Source organism: Chelonia mydas, chromosome 2 (assembly GCF_015237465.2).
Source record: "Chelonia mydas isolate rCheMyd1 chromosome 2, rCheMyd1.pri.v2, whole genome shotgun sequence".
In the NCBI taxonomy this organism is placed as follows: domain Eukaryota; kingdom Metazoa; phylum Chordata; order Testudines; family Cheloniidae; genus Chelonia; species Chelonia mydas.
The window spans coordinates 249,760,786-249,779,300 of record NC_057850.1 but is presented as its reverse complement, the minus strand read 5'-3'; the positions used below and the strand labels follow the sequence as shown (position 1 = coordinate 249,779,300).

Below are 18,515 nucleotides of genomic sequence, written 5' to 3'. Positions count from 1 at the left end.
GTCACAGTTCTGCTAGTTTTTATGCTTAAAACTGTGCTCAAAATTTTTTGGACTAATTCTTAGTTAGCATTGTGATATTCTAATGCCTTCTAGATATAAACTCACTGATCTCTTATCAGTTCCTGTTAGACTCCAGGATGACAGCTTAGATGATGTTTGGACACATTTTTCCTAAAAAAGACCATTAGAATTATCTGCTTCATACAGCATTGGTTTGTCTCTCTGCTGAACAGGTCCGGAGGGTCCCAGGTTCCAGTGGGCGTCTTCATAAGACTGAAGATGGTGGCTGGGAGTGGAGTGATGATGAACTAGATGAAGAAAGTGAGGAAGGCAGAGCAGCAATTTCACAGCTCAGGGTGAGCCTCTGGATTCTGCAACAATTGTATTATTTGTATTTGCAGTAGTGCCTAGATACTCCAGCAGTCTTCAGAACCCCATTGTGTGAAATGTTACACATACACAGTAAGACAGTCCTGTTAGGGGCTTATTCCTTCACCTGCTTACTTCCCTTGTCCTTCTCGCATGAACAGAGAGCAACAATACCCAAACTCCAAAGGTGCAAACAATTCAATGTTTATTGGGGTGAACTTCCAGCAAGCATGATTCCAGTTTCCTTCCTTGGTGTCCCCCTTCCCAGCTCTGGCACCACAGAGCCTTACCTGTGTCCCTGTTCCCATTCCCCCCCTTAGCAAAACATGATTCCAATTTCCCCACCACCATTTCCTGTTCCCATTTCCCCCCCCCACCCCCCGGCCATACTTCCTGATTGACTGCAGACTGTATAGTAAAACTTGAGTTCTGTTTAGCTATACCTTAACCAATTATTTTACTGAAATTTAACTAACCAATCCTAACATATTGTAACATGATTATGTAACCAATTATATCCCACCACCTTAATTAGTTTACACCCAGCAAAATTAATTATACAGCAGACAGAAACAATCACAGAACCAGACAGAGATTATACAGACAAACAATAGGGAGATGGGGGGACTACAATGATAGAACAACACAGAAATGAGGATTTCACATCCCAGCTATTGATAAGTGAGTTCTTGCCAGACAGGATGCTATCAAACTAAGTTTCCTTTTACATTTTCTAGGCACTTCCCTTTCTCTGGGGGTGATAGGCACTATCAGGACAGGATTGTATTCCTAAGAGCCCAATAGCACCTTATTTCAGTGAGACTAGTTTGGAATGTAAAGATGTGGCCAAAATTTGCTTCGCAGCTTATGGTTGCCTCTGCTGCGTAGCCAAAGATCTTAGCCTAAGAACAGGGCTTCAGACTGTCATAGTGAGAAAAGGCCTTATACAGTCAGTGATTTTGATTCTCTCTTTTATACCTCTAGAACTAGCTAAGTGATAAGAATACACCTAAATTCTTAGAGTTTGGCCTTTACAGACAGGCCTGAATATCTATATCCTAACAAGTCCTTGTCCCGGAGAGTTTACAGTCTAACCAGACATGAGAGAGACAGGATGGGAGAAGTAGTAGTATCCCTATTTTACAGACGCAGTCCTGAGGCACAGGGTTTGTGACTTTTCCAAAGTTGCACACAAGTCTGTAGTAGAGCTGGGGATATGAATCCAGATCCCCTGGGTCCCAGTCCAGTGGATTAACAGAGAATCAGGATATTCTTATGGCTAATTTAAAACTCCAGTAGTATAAATTACCTGAGATCGTTTTCGTAACATTGTCTTAAGTACTGTAATGAACTGATTGATATTGATATCACTGCGTCCTACATGATAGAATCAGTACTGCTCAACTGCATCATCGGTCTTACACAGCCAACCTTCTCCCTTAGCTCAAGTAATTGGGACTTGTGATTGGACAGGTGGAACAGTTCTATCCCAGCAGTTGCCATAGACTTGCATGGCCCCAGTGGGCAATCAAGTGGCATCCGTGAAGTCCTAAGTAGCTACGGATTTTACAGTATTATATTTTATGTTTAAAAAAACAGGTATAAAACTTGAAGTGTTAAATCCTTTGTAGATCTTAAATCTTCAATGATATGTATGCTCATCATTCCAAACACTACCACTTCAAAGATGTTTTCTGAATGTAATTCTTCCCTTTCATAGCAACACGTGGATTTTAACGGTTGTCAGATTTAACAAAAGAGAGCCAAAGAATGAGCTTTTGGAGACTTCTTCAAATACTCTTGTCCTAAAGTTATTTTCTCTCGGGGTGTTATTTGAACATTTGCCCCTTTAAACCTTTCATCTTTCTCATTTCCATCTTCTGGTTCATTACATCCCTTCTATTTATGATCTGTGTAGAAATTTCCTTAAGTCTCTGCAAAATTATGTTTTTCGCAACCTTGGAATTTTTTAAAAATGGTGCTTGTTAATATTTACCTTTACACACTTTTCTAATATGCTTGGTGGTTACAGTAACTCTGTTTTTATGTTAGCTTTCCAGTTACAAATTTGACTAGCTTCCTCTTTGTGGTCAGACTGTTACTACTCATCCACGGATGATCTTAGCATATCAGATAGATAATTCTGAAAATCTTAATCTAGGACACTCTCAGCTATAAAATACTCTCTCCCTATATTTTAAATTATAAGGCTAATTTTAAAGGAGGCTGATATTTCAAACCTTGTTTCAGAGAAAATTAAAATTTTGTTCCTATATATCTTGTCTCTGAAATCACGATACCCTGATTTAACACTGGCCCCTATTGTGTTTTAAACATGGCTTATTTGTTTTTTCCTATTGAGTGAGAGAAAATTGAGCCCTTCATTTATAATCTCCATTCCAAATGTTTGGACTAGCTAAAGATTCTTTGAAAACGGAACACATTATTCCTTGTACTGTGATCAATTCTGATTTCACAAGTGAATCAGGGTCAGGCTGGGTCAATATTTGGGTGGGAGATCTCCGAGGGGCACCTAATAATAAAATTAACAGTACAACATAAGAGCAAAATGCTCATCTTGTCACTAGCCTAACCAATGCCAGAAGGTAGCAACAGTGTCTGGAGATACCATTTTCAAATATCCGAGACTGACTTTGTCCAATTTGTAACGTACTACCAGAGCCTCTCCACCAAAGAAAGTACAAAGGTCTTATTTGCAGACCAGTCAGTTGCAGAGAATACTGTGTAGGAGGAACTCCTCCACTGTGATCAAATGCTGACGGCGCCAGGAGAAGAGTAATCCAGGTGGAAAGGTAAAATCTGAAATCCATCCCACCATTAAGCCTCACTTGACATGTTCCCGAGCAAGATGTAGAAAAATTGTTTGGCATTATTCCCACAGACGCTTTTCCTCTGTAGCACACAGCTTTACTGTAGCCCTTCATTTGTTCTAAAATGCACATTTCCAAGAGTCTGAATACCCCAAGAAATGAGTCAGTGTAGCTTAGAAGCACTGTTTGTCTGAGAGCTCAAAAGTACGCTAGACACTGCATGGAGACCTGGTCCCTTCTCCAAAGCTTACAATCTAAACTGACACAGGGCAGGTGAGGGTAATAAGAATACAAACAAGACAGAGAAGGGAAGAGGCAGGACAAGAATTTAAAAAATAGGATATACATTAAGGATATCATCATGTTATACACAACTCTGAGTTTGTTTTTAAAGTGTATTAGCTTACTTAAAGAATGCAAAAGTAATTACTGAAGTGTTGTGATTAACTAGTGAGCGTGAACATGCAGGGTGCCATTGTACACTGATACATTCATTTTATAGTGGAAGGTAAATCATTTTAAGAGCATGTGCGTTGTGATTTATCTTTAATTTGAATTTTCAAACTCCAGAGGGATCAAGCCGCTCAATTAGCATCTCTGTCAGAAAGTAAAAGTTGAGCCAGTTTGCTCAATGGGGTAGTAGTTGGAATTTTCATTAGTTTTCGTTTCTAATAATGAATAGAAATGCCATCAGTTTGTCTGCTGTTGAAGTGTGAGCATAAGTAATGCTGGTGAGTAAGAAAACAGATTTGTAGAAAACATCTATAAATATTAAATGAGCTTAGTTTTCTTTAAAGATGGAAGTAGAAAAATATCCAAGATTAATTTCATTTATGTAGAAGCTTTCATCCAGCAGGGTCCCAAACTGCATATCTGTTGCTTTACTTTGCTAAAGCAAGCTGTCACTTTATTTAAAAAATGTTAACATTAAAAGGCAGTCATATCCAGAATGAAATGTGACAGCTATTTAAAAGAAGCAATTCTGTTGAACAACTTAGTTCAGGGAGTAGAGATACCTTATCGAGTTAAAATTGCATGAGGAATATAAGGAAGCCGAGTTTAAATCACCCAAAGTGGCAATTTGGCCAAGATAAGGGGGTTAACATCTACTCTTCCAAAGACATGGTGGCGTCTCTGACAACCAAAAAGGGATTAGGATCTCAGTTTTGGGTCTCATCCAAATGGCAGTGTGATAGTTCACGGAGTGCCTAGGACTGAGAGTCACCTTGTTACCCTCTGCTTCCAGTAATACCACATGTAGTATTACTTTATTATCCCAACCTCACCCCGTTTTTTAGACTATTGTTTCTCAACCTGGGGGTCATGACCTCCAGGGGGATTGTGGGACAAGTTTAGGGGGGATTACAGGCTCCATCTGTCAGCCTCTGGTGGCGGGGCTGAGGATTCGTCTGTCAGCTCCCGGGGGCTTCAGCCCCTCAGTGTTAGAGCCCCGCGTGGATATAAAGCAGATATTTGCAGTTTCAGAGCTTTAGTGACGACCAAGACTCCTATCTGGGAGCGTGCAAGCTGATTGCACACAAGCGTGACCAGGGACAGCTGCTGGTGAGCCTGGTGCCCACTCTAGTGTGTAGGGCTGGGGGTGGAACAGCCATGCTGGAGGAGCTGCCCAGGCTGGGCCCTGGCTCCTGCAAGCGACTACCCAACATACTGCTGCTTTCACCGCTGCATTCCATGGCCCTGCTGGTCTCTCTCGTTGTCGCTAGAGCCCTGCAACTCCGTGGATATCTGCTTTAGAACCGTAGATACCTGTATCCACGGATATAAATTTTGTATCCGCGCAGGGCTCTACCTACCTTTTCAAATCTGAGTAAGTCCAAAGTGGGTCGCCAGCACAAAAAGGTTGAGAAACACTGTTTTAGGCTATAAATTTTTCGGGGCAGGGACTGTCCCGTGTTTGTCTAGCACCTAACGCAGAGTGTCCCAAATCTAGTTAGTTTGAATAATAATTCCCTTTTACTCTCTTCCACTTCTTTTCTGACACCTTTGAGGGTCCTAGGCATAACCATAACAGAAATTTATAACTAATAGGAAAAGGTAGTATTGTTTCCCAAATATAAAATAAAAGACTATTTGTTCATTGTTTCAACTGTAGATAGGAAAAAATACCTTATCGCTCTTAGGAATTGTTTTTCATTGTCATGTATATTTCTTATGACTTCAACTTTCTAATGTATTGAATGCTTATGACACCTTTAATATTCTAATTGCTTTGCAGACTGTTATGTATGTTGGGGATTGGTCCTGCTTTGAGCAGGGGGTTGGACTAGATGACCTCCTGAAGTCCCTTCCAACCCTGATATTCTGTGATTCTGTGTTGAAGTGGCTTTAAAACAGATTTTATTGTCTCTGCTTGTTAATGAAATCCAAATCAGATCAATGTAGTCCTCATTAATATTCTATTTCTTTGCCAGTAAACAACTCCAGCATTTCTTATTATATGCTACTGTGTATAAATCGAAACTGTAAGTAATAAGCCAAGCCATGATAATGCATTTTCGGGGGATAGAGCATGGCTAGGCTGCTGAGAAATTATCTGGTTTGATTGCTATTGTGCATTTTAATATGTAGATAACAGTAAAACCAGACCCGTGTATGTGCATTTATTGAATATTAACATGATTGAGGTAGTCCATGGCTAGTCAGAAGGTTCAGTTTTGTTAAACAGCTTATAGTAACAACTGATCTTTTTTTCGTTTTTTAGTCTCCCAGAGTGAAAGAATCTTTACAGAATTCTGAGGTAAGTTGGGCCTTTTGGAAGTTGTTGCTCTTTGAATTTGACAACTCCCAATCATTGCCAATATTGCAAGGAATGTGTTCTTATTGGCCTCTAAAAATAATATCCCAGGACTTGGAAGCTAGTTCCTTCTCTAGAAGGTGAATCATTGACTACCTAGAGAGAGCCTCTTAGCACTAACCTTAACAAACCTTTATAGCAGGGGTTCTCAAACTTCATTGCACTGCAACCCCCTTCTGACAACAAAAATTACTACATGACCCAGGAGCGGGGACCAAAGACTGAGCCTGCCTGAACTTCATGACCACGGGCGGGGCCAAAGCTCAAACCCTACTGCCCTGAGTGTGAGGGGCCCAGGCCCAAGGGCTTCAGCCCCAGTCAGGGGGCCTATAATCTGAGCCACACCATCCAGGGCTGAAGCCCTCAGGCTTCGATCCCGGGCAGTTGGGCTTGGGCTCTGGCAACCCCATTAAAATGGGTTTGTGACCCACTTGGGGGTCCTGACCCACCGTTTGAGAACCGCTGCTTTATGGGGAATGTTGTTTTCAATTTAGCTTATCATGACAGAGGCTTATCTGTGTAGTGAATTAGTTGCTAAAATTAGTTGCTCTAAAAATAATATCCCAGGAATATCCCTTGTGGGGATCTTCTCTGATGATTTCCTTGTCAGATAAAATCCTGAAGATTGTTACTGCTCTTCAGCTTTGAGGTTGAATCCACTATTTCAGAGTCTGTCAAGTTCTTCACATCCCTTCCCCCCAAACCACTCAGTCAAAGGGTTTGTCTACTCTAAAAGAAAAGGAGTACTTGTGGCACCTTAGAGACTAACAAATTTATTTGAGCATAAGCTTTTGTGAGCTACAGCTTTGTCTACTCTGTAATTCAGAACCCGCAGCTGGCCCGTGCCAATTGATGTGGGCTCGGGCTAAGAGGCTGTTTAACTGCCGTGTAGACATTTGGGCTCGGCCTGGAGCCTGGGCTCTAGGACCCTACAAGGGGGGCCCGAAAGTCTGCGCTGCAGTTAAACAGCCCCTTAGCCCGAGCCCTGCGAGCCTAAGCCATCTGGCACAGGCCAGCCATGTGTTTTTAATTGCAGTGTAGACATACCCAGAATGCCCATTTTACAGGACCTGGTCTGACTCATTCTCAGCCTACAGCTAAGCCTCTGAGCTAGGCCTTCAGCAGTTCTTCATAGTTGGTAGTGGAGCAAGAATTTAATGACAGTTAAAATCTTGCTTCAGAACTCTTTGCAATCTGCAAATCTTACACAAGAATGTTATTAGTGCATCTTAGATATTAGCATATGGTTGCTTTCTGATTTGGTGCGTAGATATTACTTATTTCCTTCCTGACACACATGGGATGTTAAACTGGCACGTCCTGTAGAATTCTGACCAGGCTTAGCCTATCCTGTTCTAACGTCAGCTTGCAACTGAGAAATTGATCAATTATAGAGAGATTCCCTGGAGCCATCTCAGAACTGAGGTCAGAAGATTTATAATTGCAATAACTCACATTTCACCCATCCTTCTCCCCTGGAGAACTGATTAGGTTCTTTTTTTTCCATATTTTTGGTCAGCCAGGGACTAGAGCATTAAATCTATACATCCAGTCCCAATCATGCTGCTCTTACATGCTTCGAAGAGCTTGCACTCTGTTTGCGTTACCTCAAAATTGAATGCGGGACTGCAGGTCATTAAGAATGACATCTTAATACCTGGAATCATATTTCTTTGGAAGCAGATAATTATCTACAAAGATTTAATTCTTCCCTGTGTTGTGTCCCTTTCCCCTCTGAAAGAAATCACAAGCCAGTTTTAATCAATGTGAGAGGTTGACCCGATGACTTGGCAAATGAGACGTCAATAATGCTCATGTTCCAAGAAAACGGAGACTACAGCATGTGATTGTATCTTCCAGGGAAGAGCTCGGTTTGTATTACTTTGTAGCATTCAGTCCTTCTGCCATACAAGTTTCTTGTCCATAGTAATAGGGAGGATGAGCATTTCAGGAGATAATGAGGGAGAGGAGGAATCATCTTCCAGAACAAGGAGAAGTTGAAGCCTCTTGACACCCACATTGATCTGACTTAGTGGTTTGAGGGGATGGAAATGTAGCTGGCAGTAAACTTATCAGTTGTGCTTTGGCAAGCAGGGTCACCATGCACTTCATGCCCAGCTACCTGCTTTCAATGACATTCCTTTTCTCATTAAAACATCTTGTTTTTTGTAGCTGTTCCCACCAGCTGAACCCACAGGTCATTTACTCCATGTTCCAGCACAGACTCCTGCTCAACTACCTCAGCCAGCAGGACAAGCACCTGCGCAGCCTTCTCAAATTGCTGTCCCTCCACCCACTCCGGCTCCTGCAGCAGCTCCAGCAGCAGGGCAGGTAAGGCTAGAAACCCTTCATACACATCTCCAATTTTGTAGGAGATCCTCCTTAAAGTATCAGTCACACTAGAATTTATTTAAGCCAGGAAAGCTACTTATGATTTGTATTAGCGTGGTGAATTGTCCAGTTGAGTAAGAGGAGTAGGCAGGCCCTAATGGCTTTGGGGTGCTTAGCTTTGCACAGTCCTGCAGGGATCTGCTGCTTCTGGGTTTTGTTTTCTTCGAACTAGTAGTGGCTTTTAGTGCTGTGCGGGGAGTGCATTCTTGAGTCTGGGGAAGGGTGAAGGAAAGAGGGGAATGCCTTGGTTGGATCAGCAGCTTCTTGTTTAAGGTGATTAAGGAGTAACATTGACAGGGCTGTCAAGCAGGTTCTGGCCAGACCTCTCAGCAGCTTCAGAGCCTCAAGGGTATGTCTATAAGGAGGAGTAGGAGGAAACTGGGAGGTGGAAGGAGGAGGTCCTCCAGGCTCTGAAAGGGATGCATGACACGTGCATTGAAAAAGCCTTCGTATTAACAGAGGCTAATAGAGAAATCAGATTTCCCTGTGGTTTTGAGTTAGAGGCTGTTTTTTGACAGGCTCCCATTTGGTGCAGAAGAGAATTGATGTGTGTGAGGAAATCTAAAACCTTGCTTAGTAGTACAGAACTTAATTCTGTTCTGTATAGTTTTTAGTGGAAAGCCCAGCTAGGAGAGCCTACCCAGGAGGGAAAGAAGTGAATGCTGAAGGGCGGGGGTGGGGGCGGAATTTGCCAAAATAAACCATTCCAGAGATATTTGGAATATGTCTTGCAGTCGGCTGGCTTACAGTGCTGCTAAATTTGCCAGACTACTGAATGATGGTACTTCTAAATAAAATAAACTAAAGTTCATATTTGCAGTTGGGGAGAAGCATTTAATATTAACAAGACAATGTTAGCTTTGTTCTTTCTAATAGCCACATAGGGAAGAGATTTGGCAATGCTACTAGTAAAAGTAACACTCTGGTCTTCATTTTTTCCTAGAAACTCTTTTTAGTAGAACTATATATAATCTCATTGCACTTAATTCCTATTTCCATTTTAAAGATAACCATTACTGACAACATACTAGTCTTAAAGAGAAATGGTACAGTTTGGAGTAGACATTCACTTAGCTGCATTAAATCATAGCTCAGAATCTTTGATGCTTTTTTAAATAGGGTCAGCATTTAGACCCGGATTTTTCAGAAAAGGTAGTGAAATTGATATCGAATGGAGTGAAATACCTCATTTCTCAGTCAAGCTGTTAATTTTTAAGTTGCTCAAAAGAGATTGATTCAGATGAAGAAAGGTCTTGGGTAGAGTTTCCATGATTTGTCAGCCTCGTATACGGTCTGTCCTCTTGCTTCAAGTTAATCTCTTGTGCAGTATGTGAAATACAGACCAAGATTTAGACAATGAAAGAGCAATCTATTCCACCCCCCGCCAGATTTTGATGAAACAATATATCCCTTTCCTAAAATCAATCATCAGCAGTATAAAGATCTGGAAATGTACTACTGAAGAGCATGAAACAAATACCTGACTACAAGCAGAAATCAGCAATAATTCAGAAGTGAAAATGGGTAGATAAATCCCTTTTAGAACTTTTTAAAATCCATTGCGTTAGGGATCTATGAAACAACCATACATTCAGGAATGTACATCTAGGTATAGGTAAAGGTAAATTCCCTACTAATCTATAAATCCCCCGATTTATGGTTTTATGGATTGTGGCTAAAATGTTCTAAATCGCCTAAGTACCATTGAAAGTCAGTGGGGCTTAAGGCTCCTAAAAAACTTAGATGCTTTTGAAAATTTTTTCCTGTATCTTCAGAAAGCTGTGTAGGATATCTTGAGGCATGGGATGGAAAATCCATCCTGATTTATCAAATATCTTCTCTATCAAATATCTTAAATTCCAAACAAATCAAATTTGCCTGAAAAATTATTTGATAAATGCACTGAAAACCTCTTCTGAAGCCTCTGGCCAGTTTCCAGTGTCTCTAAAAGGCAAATACCTATTCCACCATTTATTTTCTCTGGAGACAATTCCAGACAGGATTGTCTTTCTAAATATTACTATGTAGTATAGTTCAACTGTACATGAATATTCCTCTCGTTTGGGTTCTCATTGTGCTCTCAAAATTCCAATGCGTGGTTATGTGCCCACACATTACATAGTATTTGATAGTTGTATGGTATTCCGCATTTATACTCAATTGTTGTAATCTGTGTTTTGTGTTTTTAAGACTGGGGGCAGAGGGGTTAGTGATAGTTGATTTTAAAATAATCCAATCCCATTTTAGGCACCCCCTGCTGCAGCACCAGTTCAGGAGGATGTAAAAGTCCCCATCAGTCTTGTGCTAAGGTTAAGGTAAGTGTGCTACTGTGCAGCTGTTGGAAAGGAAGGCAGTGTGAATGAGTGGGTAGGGCCTGGGCTGTTAAACTAAGGAGCTCTGGAATTGTAATCCTGGATTTGTCACTGAAACATTGTTTCCTTGAGTAAATTATATAACCAGTTTTCCCCATCTGTAAGATAGGTAGGTGACGTTATCCCTACCTCAGAGGGTTGCTGTGAGGATGACCGTAGAGTGTTCTAGAAGTGTTAAATTCATAGATCGTCATGTCTTCTCCCTTGTTGCATTGAAGGGATGGTGACCATACATGTACTCCAGTTTAGGTTCCATCCTATGCCCCTAACTGGGACCCAAACCCAGCAATGTTTGGCTATGGGACTGGAGGGCATGAGGAAATCCAGGGGGCCCAAATTCTTTTATTCATACTCCTCCTTGCAGCTTTGCAAATTCTGTATCCTGAAAGGTATCAATCTTTGTGTAAAGCTTGCCAAATCCTATGTACTAGGTAAGAATGAATTATCCATTTTTCCCAGGGGTGTTCAGGGATATTAAGTTGTTTAAAACAATAAAAAGCACTTACGGTACCTGATCTCTTGTGGGCTTGCTCAGCTGTAATGGGATTCTGTGTGGGCATGCTGGGAGTGTCTCATGGAGTAGCAGCCAGCGGTCTGCACAAGTGACCTGACATCGTCGTACTGAATGGCCTTCTGCTGTGCTTTCTTAAGCATGACTGTGTTTAGCTAACTTCATGGGGGAGGGAGGCCCTTCCTAATGTTCATTGTATAAGGAGATCAGCTTATTTAGAACAGTTTACCACTGTGTACAGTGCTCTTCTGTAGTTAGGTACAAGAAAGAGAAACCAGTTATAAATACAATCTAAATTGGAAACATCAGCAGTACCATTAAAGAATATTCAACTCTCAAGTGTCTCTACAGGTCTGCCACAGACTTCCTAAGCAAGTTAGTTAATCTCCGTGCCTCAGTTCCCCATTTGCAAAATGGGGATACTTTTCCTACCCCACAAGGATGCTTCAAGGATAAATCCATTCATGTTTGCATGGTGCTCAGATACTGGAGTGTGTGTGTGTGGTAGGGAGGTGCTCATAAGTTCCTGGATAGATGGGCCTCATGTATCCTGAGTGTCAACAAGCACTGGCTCTGTCAAACCAATGGGGGAAGCAAATTCCTAAGTAGATGGCCCTGCACTGAGAGCTTTCCTCCCAGATGCAAATCCAGGGACTGTCTGTGCATCCCTGTTGGATAGAGTAGCTGGTATTTAAAAATTAAGATCCAGTTATCTTTTTAAAACTGATTTTTGAATCACTCCCCTTCAACCAGAACACTGGAATCCACAAACAATCTGAAATAAACTCTGTACAACATCTGCTTTTTCATTTTAATTTATTAAAACTATGTATTCTTACCACAGGAATTCAAAGAAAGAACTAAATGATATTCGGTTTGAATTTACCCCAGGGAGAGGTGAGTAGTTGTGGAAATTAAATGTATTGAATGGGGGGGGGGGTTGGTGGCTATCTTTGTGGTGGGTTTCTTGTTTCTTTTTTTCTTGGCAAAGAATTGAAATGAATGTGTGGCGATCCAAACAAAGGTTCAGATTGAGGCCTATGCTCAACTGGAGTGTACTTGTTCCACTCGTTAAATGTTTGAGATATCCAGAGCAAACTGCCTGCATCAGACCTTCTTGGAAGTTTGGTGCTGAGGCAGTGGGGCATGCTTTTAAAGTATCGCAAAAAGAAAAGGCGTACTTGTGGCACCTTAGAGACTAACCAATTTATTTGAGCATAAGCTTTCGTGAGCTACAGCTCACTTCATCGGATGCATACTGTGGAAAGTACAGAAGATCTTTTTATACACACAAAGCATGAAAAAATGGGTGTTTACCACTACAAAAGGTTTTCTCTCCCCTCACCCCAAAAAAACCTTTTGTAGTGGTAAACACCCATTTTTTCATGCTTTGTGTGTATAAAAAGATCTTCTGTACGTTCCACAGTATGCATCGGATGAAGTGAGCTGTAGCTCACGAAAGCTTATGCTCAAATAAATTGGTTAGTCTCTAAGGTGCCACAAGTACTCCTTTTCTTTTTGCGAATACAGACTAACACAGTTGTTACTCTGAAACCTTTTAAAGTATATCACTCTGAACACCAGCAATGGAGGGACTAAGATGCAGCCCTCAGGCCATGTCCAGCTCAACGTTCTACAGTGTGGTCTACAGCCTCTAGAATACAAGTCACAACATGTAATGCTCCAAGTGACAGGCGGCTTGGCTCAAGATGGAACAACGTATGCTGGGATCTGCATTTTATATGGTTCTTGCCTCCATACTCAATATGATGGCATCAAGGTCTCTTGATGTTCAAGATTGCATGCTTTCTTTTTTAAAGATATGCTCTAGTGCAAAAGGAATTATTTTGGGGAAGTTCTCTGGCCTGTGTTATACAGGAGGTTAGAGTAGATGATCGCAATGGTCCCTTTTGGCCTTGGAATTTATGAATCCATGAATGCAGGATTGGCAGGCTACTGGACCAGCTCCTTCAATCCGAAAGTTCTGGGTGTCCCTACAAGACCTTTGGATAACTGAGGTGGTACGGTGTAGCTAATTTTAAATAGTGTCCACCTCTTAGATTTTTGTGGGGGTGGAGGCAGATGAGGATATTTACAGAAGTCTCTAGTGGCCTTAAATTTGTCTGGCCACCTGTCACTACAGGCTTAGGGTAGAAAAGCAGCAAAACTGTAATTGGCAAATATATTATAATTGCATCCTAATGTGACCATTTAGACATTTTTTCTAGCTCAGCCAGCTCAGCAAACTTTTATTGTATCATAAATTATAATCCATGCAATTTGTGCAGGTTTTAGTTGTTTGTTTTTAAGAACTACCCTTGCCAAATTTCTGATTCCCAAATCATTTGGGTTAATGAGAAACTTGATTGTCCAGTGTTGTACCTATGACTTTGTTTGAGTGACCATAGTGTAAGTTGTCCCAGACTAGTTGTAATGTAAACTAATAGTACTTATCTTTGTCCCCTACAGATACTGCTGATGGTGTGTCTCAAGAACTCATCTCAGCTGGGCTTGTTGATGGCAGAGATTTAGTAATAGGTAATTACAAGTGATGCTATAGTATTTCTCTCTATGAATATGTATGCTTTACAATAAACACCTTTATAGCATGTGGAGAATTGCCAGATCCTTAGGTACTGAGTTCTTCTGGGAAAGCTCACTTAGGCCCTGATTCTGTACATCATACTTGGGCAAAACTGTCATTAATTCCACTGGGAGTTTTGCCTGAGTGTGAGGATTTGAGCCCAGAGTTCACAGAGAACTTGACCTATTTATAAGAATTGTGAAGAAAAGGTTCTGTTGACTGTAATTGTAGTACAAACTAAAATAAACAGCATCTAGGGAGTGCAGTGGATACACTTGCCTTTCACCTCCTTTCACTTCTCGAGACCCTTGGCTGGTGTCCCATTTTGAAACAGGAGTAGATCGAAGTGCACTACAGAACACTTAGTAGGTTGTAGCAGGGTTCACGAAGACAGCGCGCAGCAGGCTAGTGCAGGGTACATCTGCAGCCCAGCTTGCTGCAAACTAAGTGTTTGTATAGCCAAGCCTTAGATCCCCACCTCCCACAATCATTCCCTAAAAGAATACATCCTCTTAAACGGTCTAAAACTAACAACAATCTACATTGCATGAGCACTTCTCATCAGCTATAGCATGTCGAATTACATTCCATAGAGACTGGTTTTGAAAAGGGGCTCACCCCAGCCTCCCTCTTAGAAGGTAGAAATGGTGCCAGCTAGCAGCTGACCTGATTTACCAATACAGTCAGGCATTTAAGACTACACCTGCATAAACAGAGGTTGCTTTTCAGAATCAAGCTATAATATTTGCACAGTTTAAAGGTGTAGATTAAACACAACTTTTTATTTTGCCTGGTTATGCGCCTGAAGATTTCATACATTAACCTGTATTTGTAAAGTGTTCTAAGCTTGTACTCTGAGTAGTGTTTAAAAAAGTAAGTGCCTAATGGATTTAGAATTAACTGTATTGAGAGTGTCCTAATGTAACCTGTGTGTGTGTGATTTCAGTTGCAGCTAATTTGCAGAAAATTGTGGAAGAACCCCAGGCAAACAGATCCGTCACTTTCAAACTGGTATTTATTCCTGTTCCCTTGTTAAGCAAGTTGCCATTTTTGTAAATAAAACACTGCATATGTAGTGACAAGCTTCCTGAACCCCTTCCTTACTTTCCTGAACTTTTCAATAAGAGTATTGAAATAGTGTGGTGGTGTTATCCGGATTTGAAAACCCCATGTACTCAACAAGAGTAGAAGTGTTTTGGCCAGGTAAGGGGACTTAGAGGTGCCGTGGGCTCCTTTCTGGAGGAGGAAAGGGAGGCTCCAGATGACAGGAGGTTTTTTTTGAGGGGGAGGGAGCAGAAGACAGACCAAATGAAGACAAGTTGGGAGGTTGAGGGTATCCTTGAGCCCAAGAAGCATGGTGGCAGGGGAGCCCTGCAAAGAAGTAGCAAAACCCAGAATCTTTTTTATCAGTAGGGGGTTGAAGGTGTCCCATTATAAATTTAGACCTACCTTGGGACAGGGAGTACCTGTATTGTTCACCCTGGGTAGTAGGCTTAGCCATAAAGTGAATAGTTGTTGATGAAACTTTTTGAGCGCAGCTCTTCATAGCTGAAAAATGCTCAGAGGTAAACTTCAGACACTGCCATCTGCTGAGCATAATGCAGAATTGTCCTGTACCTGCTCCTTCCCTGAACTAGACTCATGCAGGTCAAGCTATAAATAATGTAGAATGTGGTGCTATTGAATTTTTCTTTCCCATTATGTTCCCAGGCATCTGGTGTGGAAGGCTCAGATATTCCTGATGATGGCAAACTTATAGGATTTGCGCAGCTCAGCATCAGCTAAACTGCAATCCCAGGAGAGGTTTCCTTACTGAAAACCTATATGTGCATATTCCTCATGCTTCTGTTGGCCTGAAAAACAAACGAAACAAAAACCACTACTGCCAAAGAATTGAACTACAGCCCCCTTTCTAGGAGCTTTAACGTTTTTTCCTAAATAGGATCACAAACCTATTCAACTTCCTGAAATTACTGATTCCGTTTACTGCTTTTGTAAACAACTCTCGTAAGTTTTTATATCTCCTTCATCTCACATGTGCAGATCCAACAATTCATTGCCTGCATGGTCATTTTATTATTGCCTTACTTTAAAAAAAAATAAAAAAATACTACTGAGTACGAAACAGGGGTTCCACTACTCTAATCATCCAGCCTAGATGTTTGCTTATGTGGGGTTTCATTTCTTTCACTTGCTGTTTTTGCACAAGCTTAAAAGGCCTTTTTTGTTTCTTTTGCTCTTGAATCTGCTTTTTCACCTTGCATCTGAAATAGCAATGGAAATGCTGATTGGTCAGCTGACGTACTGGGGAATCTGGCTTATCTTTGGCTGTGCTTTTAAAACTCAGTGGATTTGAATGATGGCACCTCAGCGAGCCAAGTCTTAACAGTAGGACAGCCAAAAATGTTCTCTTTCATCACATTTCTGAGAGATTCCTTTAAACTGATATCACCTGCCCCTTTAGTAAACTGCTAATAGCCTTCCCCCTTTTCCCCCCTTTATTCCACATTAGTGCGAAGTGTGGCACTGGGACAGAACCTCTTAATTTACCCCGATCAGGTTATTGTTTAAAGTAGGTCTTTGATTCTACATCCTCAGATGTAGTCCATTCTTAAAGTAGAACTGGGAGGCTTTCCAGACACTGACCTTTCAGGTAGATTAGTAATAGTCATTTTTACAAAGGAGAGGAAATCCATGCTGCTTGGCACTTAGAAAGCCTGCATATTGAATTATTCTTTAAAACAAATCCCTCTGGCCTGCTGAAAGAGTCATTCCTTATGTGCTTTGCAAACAGGTACATGTGGAACCGTCCCTGTTCTGTTTTACAGCAATAAAAGGATTGCCAGTAGATGTATACTAGGCAAGTAAGCTCTGGACCTTGTGTCCATCCTGCACTAACTGCTTGGGTTTTCAGATGTCTTCTCGACCCAAGTGTCGAAGTTTGATCCAGGAGGTCACTGAAACCATGTAACTCACATTTAGGTTTCGTTAGTATGTGGTGTTTAATTTGAATTTCTACATAAATAATATAAATTATACTTTTAGTTTAAAAAAGACACTTGTAATGCAATATGTGAATAATAAACGGTGTTGATTTTTTCCTACTGTTTTACAGTTCGCCTTTGTATCTTCTATTGGCTTTGAAGTGTTTTATACAATTAAATTGTAAGCCTGTAATTTAACACAGAAATATGGAAATACGTTCTGTTTCCATCAGTTGCATACCATTCAGAAAGGAGTGTTAAAATGGGACAACTGGGTTCAATTAGGACTTTTTTATTTCTAAGTCTTGTAATGAACAATATATATTTATATATTTTTCTCTATGAGCAGCTATGGAAGCTTCCTAAATTTTGCATGGTTTTATACTGCACTTGTTTCTTTAGCCTGTAGTTTAATATCTTCCTACTGGGACTGCCAGTTATGCACAATCCCATCACTAAATGAGTGCAAAGGGAGGGAATGGGAGAAGAGGATGAGAGAGAGAGTTTGAGCAGCGTTAAAGTGCTGAGTATGAGAGCGAATAAAGGAATATAAAGCACATGACAATTTTTAATATAACAGGGTGGTTAGTTCTCATTTAAAACATGTATGAAAAGTTTTGGCACCTTTTCGTGTTGTGTGATGCAAAATACGCTCATGGCTTATCCTCTAAAGTTCTTATTGGCTTTGGAAGAGCTGGTTGTGATCTGCACATTCATGAAGGCCAGTGGGTGATACTACTTTAATTTTTAAACTTTAGACAGAATATGGAGACCAAATAGTTTTGGTACAGTATTAATTCTCTTCTGCCTGCATGCCATGAATACCTCACTGTTCATTTGTGCACTGGTGCTGAGAAATGTCAGACTCAAACTGCTCAAATGAAACAATGTAGTATCTATTTATTAAATAATCCCTGGCCCTCCCTAATTCAGAACTAGCAGAGACAGTGTGTTTGCACTGACATTGAGGCTTCTATGTTTTTTTTTAAATTAAAAAAAGCAGCTAGACTGTATTTGAGATTAGATCTCTAGACATTTTTGGTAGTCATTCAAAATTTTGCTTGGGATACTACAGTGCTAGATAATTTTGTTTCTAAGTGCCAATGCTGTTCATAAAAAATATTTTTTTTAATATGTCATTAATGGATTTGGTTTTTGGTAAATTCTGGTTTGAACCTAGGACCAGGTGGTATTTTTTAATTTAGTTGATACTCTAAGGATAGTGCTACATTAATGAAACAGGATCCTCTCCACAACTTTGTTGTGTTGTAGATTATAATGACAGATGTAAAATATTCCGCCTTTTTTCTTTTGACTTTGTATTTTATTGCATGTATCTCTAATTTTTAATCAATAAAGAATAAATTGTCCATGGCCATGCGTTAGGTGTCTTTTGTTTTAAGAGTTGGGGTCTGATATTGGAAAGCTGGTATACGGGGCTGTCACAGAAACCAGAATTCATGTACATAACTGAACGTTAGAAGCTCCATACCTGACTCTCAAAGTGAAAAAGTATTAATGTATCTCTACACTGCAATAAAAAAACCTGCAGCTCTGAGTCTCAGAGCCCTCATCAGCTGACTTGGGTTGCAGGGCTAAAAATTGCAGCATAGAAGTTTGGTCTCGGGCTGCAGCTCGGGTAATGAGTCCTTCTCCGT

General features: G+C 40.7%; 1 protein-coding gene across 5 annotated transcripts in view; it reads left to right on the top strand.

Moving 5' to 3' along the window:
• Positions 1-18,231, top strand: part of OXSR1 (oxidative stress responsive kinase 1) — a 122,779-nt gene extending 104,548 nt beyond the window's left edge. For all 5 annotated transcript variants that reach the window (XM_037891159.1, XM_037891160.2, XM_037891163.2 and 2 more), the window contains 8 exons: positions 234-356; positions 5,923-5,958; positions 8,188-8,346; positions 10,654-10,721; positions 12,134-12,186; positions 13,759-13,827; positions 14,820-14,884; positions 15,584-18,231. In XM_037891159.1, coding sequence (XP_037747087.1) covers positions 234-356; positions 5,923-5,958; positions 8,188-8,346; positions 10,654-10,721; positions 12,134-12,186; positions 13,759-13,827; positions 14,820-14,884; positions 15,584-15,658 — 648 coding nt within the window. In that variant the 3' untranslated portion in view covers positions 15,659-18,231. The remainder of the gene's footprint in view (positions 1-233; positions 357-5,922; positions 5,959-8,187; positions 8,347-10,653; positions 10,722-12,133; positions 12,187-13,758; positions 13,828-14,819; positions 14,885-15,583) is intronic.
• Positions 18,232-18,515: the final 284 nt, after the last annotated feature.